The 10772-nt window shown below is 32.4% G+C and overlaps 1 protein-coding gene across 3 annotated transcripts; it reads left to right on the top strand.

Annotated features, from left to right (window-relative positions):
- Positions 1–575: 575 nt before the first annotated feature.
- Positions 576–9161, top strand: LOC134691664 (heat shock 70 kDa protein 12B-like). Of its 3 annotated transcripts, none has more exons than XM_063552228.1 (5): positions 576–682; positions 1231–1587; positions 3093–3311; positions 5635–5788; positions 8064–9161. In XM_063552228.1, exons 2-5 carry the CDS (start codon positions 1273–1275, stop codon positions 9110–9112), a joined length of 1737 nt encoding a protein of 578 aa, XP_063408298.1. In that variant the 5' UTR covers positions 576–682; positions 1231–1272; the 3' UTR covers positions 9113–9161. The 3 variants fall into 3 exon arrangements, with proteins under 3 accessions (XP_063408298.1, XP_063408296.1, XP_063408295.1); XM_063552226.1 differs by having other exon boundaries at positions 595–682; positions 1217–1587; XM_063552225.1 differs by lacking the exon at positions 576–682 and having other exon boundaries at positions 1120–1587.
- Positions 9162–10772: the final 1611 nt, after the last annotated feature.

Genomic DNA, 10772 nt, shown 5'->3' with positions numbered 1-10772 from the left:
CGTATAAAGAATATCAACAAATAAAATGTATACCCTATATTTAATAATGAAAGTCCAGAAATCCATCGTATCTGTCGTTTGTTTATGTGTTCCATATTTGTTTTTCGTTAAATTTTTTTAACATAAATTAGGCCGTTAATTTTCTCCTTTGAATTGTTTTACATTGTCATTTCGGGGCTTATTATAGCTATGTCTTATCTCATTGTTGAAGGCCGTACAGTTGTTAATTTCTGTGTCACTTGGTCTCTTGTGGAGAGTTATCTCATTCGCAATCATACGAATATATATATTTTATATTAAATGTGTATTCACCTTCCTTAATATTCAAATATGTGAATGGTATTGATTTTCTCTCTCTGACTGATTAGAATATTTGTTTAATATCTTTATATAACCATACTGAGGTATTTTAATGCAGATAAGTAGGATAGTGACTAAACATATTTAAATACAACAGAACAAAAAATCATAGTTTGTAGAACTTTAAAAATGATTATAGATTGATATAGTTATACACAGAAACACGCCACGCACATTATATAAATATATACATATGATTTTTCTTTTGATAACATAATTTATCTTACATACCGTTATTTTTTTGTTCAATGAAAAGATATCATATTGATGACGTATTTTACAATTTTTGCCCAGCTATTTGCAGGTTGGAAATACACATTTGGTAAGTTCAAAAAGCTTTTATTCCATTAGGCAAACATAACTTTAACGGATTATATTTTATAAAGTAAAAGTACAATTGTAAAGACAAAGTTTGAGTAACATACATTTTTTTGTAGTATAGTACATGATTTTATTTACTAGACTTGGAAAACCTGTTTTGCTAATTTACTCTATGGACAGGTTTTTGGGACAAACTCATTGATGAAGTGTTCAGTTATGGTCTTTAATCAGGTGAAAATATATAAAGACATAATGTGTATTCACAAAGTAAAATGAAAATAAAACCAGCCGTTAAACGGAGTTTAAGAACAAGAACATAAGGGGTCATTAGGGTTGTATCCTCTGTTTTACTTTTCAAATCTATATTTAAATATGTTTTTAGATTTGATCTATGATTCTAATGCGCATATTTTGAAACTTTTCTCGATTTAAGTGGATAGTATTTAAGCGCACACTTAATGGAAATTCAAATAGGAATGACCCTTTAATTGTGTTGAAGCTTGTTATAAGTGCATTTGTCTATTTACATTTGTAGATCGTCTTTTGTAGTTTCAACCAGAAACCTCAATTGCTGATTAGACACTTCGTGTCATGGCTGAAAGTGACGGAGATTACTTACTTGTGGCAGCGATCGACTTTGGAACAACCTACTCCGGATACGCGTTTTCCATGAGGGACACCTATAAAACAGAGCCTTTAACGATACATGCTAACCAAGCATGGAATGCTGGCGGAAAACAACTTTTGTCTCTAAAAACTCCTACCTGCCTTCTGCTTAATTCCAATAAAGACTTTGATTCCTTTGGCTATGAAGCTGAAAACAAGTATGCAGAGCTGGTGATGGATGAAGAGCAAGATGACTATTACTTTTTCCACAGATTTAAAATGAGCTTGCACAATCAGAAGGTTATTATCAATTAACGAATCTTAAATATATATATCTCACAAGAAAGATCGATTTTATTAGTTTAACATCCATTCTAGTTTAATAAAAGATATGTACTTTAAGTTAATATTATTAGGCCTTTTAATAGCTCCGATGTATTAACCGCTCGACTGATTATACTAGCTGAAATATAATGAGGATTGTGATATGTTAAATTTACACTTCAGTACACAATGTACCGGATTTCATCAAGCTCTGTTCAGTCGGTCCATCAATGAGGACTGATACATAACAAGTACCATTAATTATCAACTATTAAACTACAAATGTACTTAATAATATACCACTGTTCAACCAATCCCAAAAAAATAAAAATAGATATGCCCATATCGGATATTCACAGCAGTTAACATTATACTATAATCTGAAGCACTATAACAACAAACAAATATGTATCAAACAAGCAAAAAAGGCATATAGATAAATCATATAAGCAAAATTGAAAAACAAGAATAAAATAACTATCAGAGAACAATAACGCAATGATTGGATGCATAAGTACAGAGCCACGTCATATGTATTAGGTAAACACAAAAGGGCATATAGAAAAGCACATTAGCAAAAATGAAAGACAAGAATTCATAAATTGTCATAGAACAACAATATAATGATAAAATAAATAAGTAAAGAGTCACGTCTAATGGTTATCACAAAACCCCCAAACCCCGACTAAAATCAATAGTAATGTTATCAGGACAAATAAAAGAATAAGATGACTCATCATTTGGACTCAATAAAGTCTTAACCGTTCGATAAACTTTTTTTTTAAAAAGGGCGAGATATTCTGCGACATTCGTCTGGTTCATCAACTTCTTGCTCAGATTCTGGTGTCGTTTTACAAATTCTAAGTCGGAGTTACAAGCTTTTGCATATCAAATACGTTGGGAAATGTATATCCCATATGCAGATGGAATTGAATTATTACTTCTCAGTTGGAGGAAATAAACAATATATACTTTGTATATCTGTAGGGTTTATCTGATTTATTGTTTGCATGAAACTATTCTGGATTTTTACCAAACTTGGATATAAGCTTCTTACAATAAAAAAATAGTATCGAGAGGAATATTTTTATTGAAAAGTTTCCTCATTTTTGTGGAGTCCTGGACTAACAGCAAAAGTAGACGAGACACTGGGTTCCGCGGAACCATAACGATTTTTTTTTATATTCATATGTGTGCTTATTCTACTCGCTTATTTATGATACTTTATTTTGGTTCAGTATGCATTTCGAAATTAAGTGTTACGTCCATTTTTGCCTAACAAGTACACATTTTTGTTTAGAGGCCAGCTGTGGTACTTTTAACTGTATTGGAGACCAACTGGTGACTTTTAGTTGTTTTCTGCTATTGGGCCTGGTTGTCGTATCTTTGAAACTCTCCCTGTTTCCATTCACAATTTCAATATAAAATTTTTTGATGTTCATTAATCATGATCAGATATGCATTTTCTTTTCAATTTATAGAATGTAAAAGGTGATATGGTATTAGAGGATATTACTGGGAAACCAGTACCGGCGATTGACGTATTTGCACTTTCAATTAAGGCATTAGTCAATCATTTGATGGATGTCCTAGAAACTCGTGGAACAGGAGTACAATCAAACGAATTAAAATGGATACTTACTGTTCCCGCGATATGGACTGATAATTCAAAGCAGTTTATGCGGGAAAGTGCAGAAAAGGTATTCGTTGTATTCAACTTATTTTTTTGCCGATCATGAAGTATACATAGCTTTGTATACTAAAGAATATGAATTTATAATATATTATGATAAGTTATTGTTGAATCACCAATGAAAGTGATTTAATGAATATTTTGTCACTTTGAGCAACCAGTTTTGTTCAATTTTTGTGTGTGTGAATTAAGCACATTCAGGTGATTAATTGGACATCATTGGGTTTGGTTACACGTGAACTTTAATTCAATCCCTTAGCTAGAGATGTAGAGATGAAGTAAACATGAAAATAATCCATATAATAAAATCTATAATAGAAAATCAAACATACCTAGACATATGAAGTTGCACGGGTTCACTGTCCTAAAGTAGGATAATGATGATAATGAGGAGTTTTATTTTTGTATATCTGCATTTGTTTGAGGGGGGGGGGGCGGGATGTTGCTAAGTCTTTTGTGTCTTTCGGTGTCTTGTGTACTATTATTTGTCTTTTGGATTTTTTTTTTAGCCAGGGCGTTGTCTATGAGTTTGAATGTCCTGCTGCTATCTCTCGCCCCTCTCATTAGCATGTTACCTTTGATAACTATATACAGATTCAGTTTTGTCGTCTCTTTTCAGGATACATATATGTTCCAGACCGTATGAGTATTTGGACCGTACGCGTACGGTCTGGACCGTATGCATACTTTTTCAAAATACTCATACGGTCGGACCGTACGCGTACGGTCTGACTTATATTAAAAAGTTTGTAAAGTTTATTAGATACAAATGTATAAAGTAGATCAACATAACTTAACTATCAAATTAATATAAAAAAGTTCAATTGTAATTGAAACAAAACTTTATATGTTAACTTTTGTTTAAACTTCACGCTAATTAAATCTGGTCGATCAGTAGTACATTAATTGAACTATGATCACTGAAATTGAAGATATCCAAAGTAAACATAATGTGGGAGGACATTTGTTTTAGAATATTTAGCAACTTTACCAAAACATGCAAAGGAACATGCATAACAGTATACATGACAATGTGAAAACTATTGCGTTACTTGAATTATGTCACCTTGGGCGAGAGTACCAAAATTGGATTCAGATATACAATTAAACATATACTTAATTTCATGTGTTCGTTTGTTCATTTTATCTATCTTATTGTTATAAATAATCAATAACAATTTGTAAAACTAAAAAAAAAAGATTGTGATAAACGCTTGTTTTAATTTAACCCATATGATCAAATAATATGTATGGTCAGTTCGTACTGGGCCGTACGCGTATACTCATACGGTCCGACCGTACGCGTATGGTCAGACCATATGAGTTTTTAGACCGTACGGTCCGGACCGTACGCGTACGGTTTAAATAGTCATATGGTCTGGAACATATACTGAGCCAAAAAAGTTTTGCAACACTTTTTTTTTATATATTTTTTTTTATTGTTTTTGGAAAAAAATATTCAAACATCATTGCTATAATCCTTAGTTTTACCTGTCAATTAAAACAGTCGTACTTTTTCCCTGCTGTTTGAATTCGCGCCATTTCAGGTTTGCACGTGTAAATGATGTTTTATCTTCTGTATCTGTACTTTTAAAACAATATTAAACATTTCTTTTTCACTAACGTTCAGAAACACACCATTGGTAAGAAAAACACAAACACCTTTGAAAAAAATGCATGGGGAGTCAACCAGGCCTCCCCGACAGTCAGAAAGATCTTGAAATGGTTGATGCCTGAATGAGGGTTGCTGACATTAAGGCTCGATTAAATGTGCAAAAGGCAACAGTTTAGAGACTAACACACAGATATCAACAAATTACAACTGCACAGGATAGGTTGATATATCGTAGACAAAAAAAAAACTATTGTCAAGGGAGGAGCGATTCCTTTGCTTTAAATCAACATGTGACAAGGGTTTTCCTGCTAAAAAAGTAGTGCATTGACTAAGGGAAGTCGCTGGTGTGCATGCCAATCATTCATTGGTGCAATTAGGGCATGAGTGAAAAAAATGATTTTGAGAAACACTATACTCATTTACGCATTTTGACCCTCTCGCGCTCCATACAAAGAAAATCCTAATGAATGTGAGTGATAAACATTCATGTTGCTTCTGACATATCATGATTCCATTTTTTTATTATTTAATTTATATGTTGTTATGATTTTGTAATAAAATAAAATTCAATTTTTGTTGCAAAACTTTTTTGGCTCAGTATATATAAAAAATACACGAATCTTTTAGTGCGGAGAAAACTTATGAGCACAACTTTTAATCTTATTTTCGTTATTGTATTTTTTAGAATTGTTATTATTATTTCGTCTATAAATAGGCTGGTATACACAAAGACCACCTTTCGATATCACTTGAACCGGAAGCTGCATCAATATATTGCCAACATCTGCCTACAGAGAAATTAAGTGGCGCCGAATCTGGTTTCACAATGTCTAAAGAAGGAACAAAATATATGATAGTTGATCTTGGAGGTATTTATTTCGTACCTGTACTAGTACCTTACATAGAGGATCTAAAACAAACAATCCATTATTATTTGCATTTCTAAATTTTCAAAAAAACAATTATACTTGTTGTTTAAAGATTAATCAAGGTACTCATGCACAACAAAAACACAATTGTAACATGACGTTATTTATACTGTCGCTTTCGTGGTAACATATTTAACATAAAGGGCCAACCCTCTTTATTATTATGAGGCTGACGTCATGCAAGAACTTCTTAGGAAGAAAGATTAGAAGTTAGCAATATCCTTTAACTCTACTTTCCGCTATATAGACGTTTTTTCACTAAACAATTCAAAATTTGGTGATTATGTGGAACGCATCTATCCCATCGAATTAGAGATAAAGGATACTACAGATACAGTTAAGTCTGCTTCATATCTTGACTTACATCTAGAAATTGACAATGAGGGTCGGATGAAGACAAAACTTTACGACAAAAGAGATGATTTCAGCTTTCCAATTGTGAACTTTTCATTTCTAAGTAGCAACATTCCAGCAGCCCCTGCATACGGGGTATATATCTTCCAATTGATACGATATTCCCGTGCTTGCATTTCATCCTATCATGATTTTCTTGATAGAGGGTTACTGCTCGCAAGGAAGCTATTAAACCAAGAGTTCCAAATGGTGAAGTTGAAATCATCCCTTCGTAAATTTTACGGACGCCATCACGAGTTGGTTGACCGTTATTGAATAACCGTTTCACAAATGATATCGGATATGTTCCTTACGTCGTAACTACAATCCCCTTCCCTTTCATGAGTTTGACCTACCGAATTAAACTATTTACCGGATTTGTAATCACATAAGCAACACGACGGGTGCCGCATGTGAAGCAGGATATGCTTACCAATTCGGAGCAGCTGAGACCACCCAAAGTTTTTGGTGGGGTTCGTGTTGTTTATTCTTTAGTTTTCTATGTTGTGTCATGTGTACTATTGTTTTTCTGTTTGTCTTTTTTAGCCATGGCGTTGTCAGTTTGTTTTAGATTTATGATTTGACTGTCCCTTTGCTATCTTTCGTCCCTCTTTTGTAAAATCTGTAAAAATTCAAGCCCCCATGAATTATTTCTTAAACATACTGAAATGCAATAGTAAATGTTGATAAAAAGTGAAAACAACACATTTTGAAATTTACTCGTTCGAAGCATTTGTTTACTACTGAGCTGATAGTACCCTAAAATGCAACCGTCAGAGCTATTGACTCGGTGCCGTAAAAAAAATATCAAACACTTTACATTTTATCCTTAATAAATTAAGTGTTTTCTTGAGCTATCAATATTTATTATTTACACTATCGAGCACTGAGTCAATAGCTCTGTCGGGGGACTTATGGTACTATCGGCTCAGTACTAAACAAATGCTTCGAACGACTAAATTTTCAAAAGTTCAGAATTACGAAATTACTTCATATTATATGTAAGGAGGGTGACTGATATATATATACAATGTAGTTATTTTAACGCATAAGCGGACTTTCAATTGAGGTGCAATACAACTAAATGATAGTTGCATACAAAATAGGGTCCACAAAAATAAACGCTTGAATTTGACGGCTGTATGAAAGTAATCCTACATTTTATTGTAGTAACAATGTTTGACTCATAATCATATATCTGTGGTGTTTGGAAGCACTACTAATTTAATATTGTACATATAGAATATAAAGCATGTTGATGTTACATGGTTACTAAAACTTGTACTCAGGAAAAAATCCAGATATAATTTGATTGGTTAGATTCAATTGATGGTAATTGTCCTTGCAGTGATAGGTTATGTGCAATTTTGTCTATATAAAAGTCCTAGACCTTATTCATGTCAAGTATTTCTTTTTAAAATGAAGCGTGTAAATTTATTGCTACAATAAAGGGAAATTATGTGGTGTTTATATGATAACGCAAACTGTTTCATGACACTTTTTGAACAAGACTGGTTTAACAAATTCTTGTGTAAGATTTTGAAAATTTAAGTGATTCACACTGCATTAAAGATCATTGACCTACATGTACGAATATTTATTCCGTTTTACAAAGTAAAGACATTGTCAAGTTGTAGTGGAATGTTTTCTTGAGGTAATAATATGCTCCCTATCACCTTCTTAGCTATATCTTCTCTATATAAAAGTACCTCTCTTTTCCTCCATGGAAAGTAACAATCATGGCAGTATGTCAGAGTATGGTAGTAAAAGGGGAGATAGTAATGCTGTTGTTTTAGTGGAATATTATTCTTTATACATTTAGGAGGCACAGTGGACATAACTGTTCATGAAAAGCTGGCTGGAGGTGGTTTAACCGAAATCAGTAGAGCAACAGGTGGTGAATGCGGGGGAACTTCTATTGATGCTGAATTTATACAACTATTAGCAAAGATCCTTGGCGCGCCACTTATTCATTTAATGAAAAGAGACCAGCCCGACGCTTATTTGGACTTAATAAGGGAGTTTGAAATTGTGAAAAGGACTATTACACCGTCTAAGCAAGGAAAAGTAAATATGGCAATACCTTTCGCTACTCTTGATTCTCTTTGCAAAACGCATTTGAAGGATGATTTATCTACTGCTATAACCACATCACCTTACGCTAATTCCATTTCCCTTAGGGGAGACAAAATGAGATTTGGTGCAGATCTGTTTAAAAGTCTTTTTGATAAAACTATAAATAAGATTTTAACGTTGTTAAAAGAAATGTTCACACGGGAAGAATTAGAATCAGTTTCACTGTTACTTTTAGTTGGAGGTTTTTCTGAATGTGCATTATTACAGGCAGCAATTAAGAAAATGTTTACCTCCCGTAGAGTTATTGTGCCAGCAGGGAGTGGCCTTACAGTCCTTAAAGGTGCAGTCCTTTTTGGCCACAATTCAGAAGCCATCTACTCTCGTAAGATTCGGTTTAGTTATGGAGTTAGATGCAGGCCAATATTTAATCCAGAATTCTACGACCAACAGCACTACATCGTAGTAAATGGGGTGGAGCGATGTGAAAGTGTTTTTGACATTATTATAGAGAAAGATACCAACGTTATACGAGGAACAACTGTAGATAAGAACTATAATTCGACCATTGGTAAAAAAACATTAACGTTTGTAATATTTGCCAGTGATAAAAAGTCTCCAATGTATACTGATGAAGATGGGTGTTTTAAAATTGGGAAAGCTACAATTGAAATATCTAATTACTCACAAAGTCAAAACGTGGAAGTGGAGTTTATGTTTGGAAACACTGAATTAAGCCTAAATGCTGTGGAAAAAATATCAGGGAATCGTTGTCAATCAAGTTTTGATCTTATTTAGCGGTTTGAACCTATTAAGGTTTGTTCATTGTTTTGTTAACTCAACCAGAATATTAAGAGCACAGACAATTTTGAATAACAGTTTGATGTATTTATTATTTTGAATAAATAGTAAGATTATCTTACCTTTGTTTTTCCCCCTCATTACTGAACTTGTTTTTTTATGAAATTAATCCATACTAGTTAAAGGTAATCATAGTTATTTGACCATTTTTAAAGTGGCAGACAAAATGTTATTAGATTTATGATGATCGAGTGATAATGACTGCGACCGACGAATGAAAAAAATAAGAGCATCAGATAAAAAATGTGCGTAGGTCAGATATTGAATCACAAATCTGCCTTATGTCTTCTGAAGATATTTTCATGCACCAGATACTCGTAAATTATTTGAAAATTTATCCTGTCGTAGGGAAGTTACCTTAAAAAATAACAATTGTGCTTGTAGTATTCTTCTGTTCATATTTTGATTCTGTAACATTGTGTTTTTATCATATTGAATCACCTGTTATCATTAATTTATGAAATTAATATTGACTATTCTGATCCCTATGAACGCTGTCATTAGTAATAAAAAGAAATTTTTGTTACACAAATATAACTTATAACTAACATAAATTAACAGAAGTATTTTTGGTTAAAACACAATATATAAAGTATTTGTTTAGCAAAATTCAAACAAAACATTCATTTGCATGTTGGCAATGCAAATCAGAGTAACGTTTATCAAAATAATCTTGTATACATAAGAATCAACACACACATTCAACAACGATTATTTCTGAACTATTGAATAAAAACAATATTTATATATTTTATTATCTGTTTAAAGGGTAGGTACTTTTTATGAATTAAAACAAAAATCAATTATATTTCGCCATTTATTATGATATAACAACTATAGAAACATGATTCACTCTCCCTCATCAAATAAATAAAAAAAAAAAACCAACAAGAAAACAAATAGTAAAATCCCCAAAATGCTGAACTCAGAGGAAAATCTAATCGGAAAGTCCATAATCACATGGCAAATCATATAAAAAACGAAAGGACAAGAACTGTCAGATTCCTGACTTGAAAACAAAAGATGGCCATAAAAAAACCAAACAAAAATGATAACAAATCTAAAATAAAAGAGGTCAAGCCTATAAGGATTTTCATTCACACATACTAAATAAAAATTCTTATTGCTTTAATTTTTTAGGTCAATTTGTCTTAAGTTAAGGTCGTTAAGATCTAACTTTATGCGAAAAGTGGTTGACAGATGCTTAATCAAATCGTTTGTTTTAATTATTATGATAAATTGATAATTTTATAGTCGCATTTATAAAGAGGAAGAACCCCATTGATCATTATGTAAAAAGTCTAGGGTCAAGGTCAAAGTTTCAAAAGATACAAATAATTTTGTAGTCATCAAAAATCTACATACAGGCTTTTTTTCTGAATTTTTGCTCATTTCGCGTTTCGTCTAGAAGGGACCCACCAGTGACGCGCAAACAGAAAAATATTAACAGGCAAAACAAAGTAAAAAGTTGAAGAGAGCTGTCTACTGTTCTGAAATGTTTCAAAATATTTTTTTATCTGACTGTAATGACTTCATAGTAATGAAGTCACATATAATGACAGGTTGATCTCTATCGATCCCTATGTCTCTGAATTCA

The sequence above is a fragment of the Mytilus trossulus genome, chromosome 11 (genome assembly GCF_036588685.1).
Source record: "Mytilus trossulus isolate FHL-02 chromosome 11, PNRI_Mtr1.1.1.hap1, whole genome shotgun sequence".
Lineage (NCBI taxonomy): Eukaryota > Metazoa > Mollusca > Bivalvia > Mytilida > Mytilidae > Mytilus > Mytilus trossulus.
The sequence above is the reverse complement of the archived record's forward strand: the minus strand, read 5'-3'. Positions and strand labels throughout refer to the sequence as shown.

What these genes read in the sequence shown, in the direction of transcription:
- LOC134691664 (XM_063552228.1), top strand. Translation starts at nt 1,273, where the DNA reads ATGGCTGAAAGTGACGGAGATTACTTACTTGTGGCAGCGATCGACTTT. An exon ending in TGAGCTTGCACAATCAGAAG is followed by an intron (nt 1,588 to 3,092) that starts GTTATTATCAAT and finishes TTCAATTTATAG; the next exon opens with AATGTAAAAGGTGATATGGT. An exon ending in TATGATAGTTGATCTTGGAG is followed by an intron (nt 5,789 to 8,063) that starts GTATTTATTTCG and finishes TTATACATTTAG; the next exon opens with GAGGCACAGTGGACATAACT.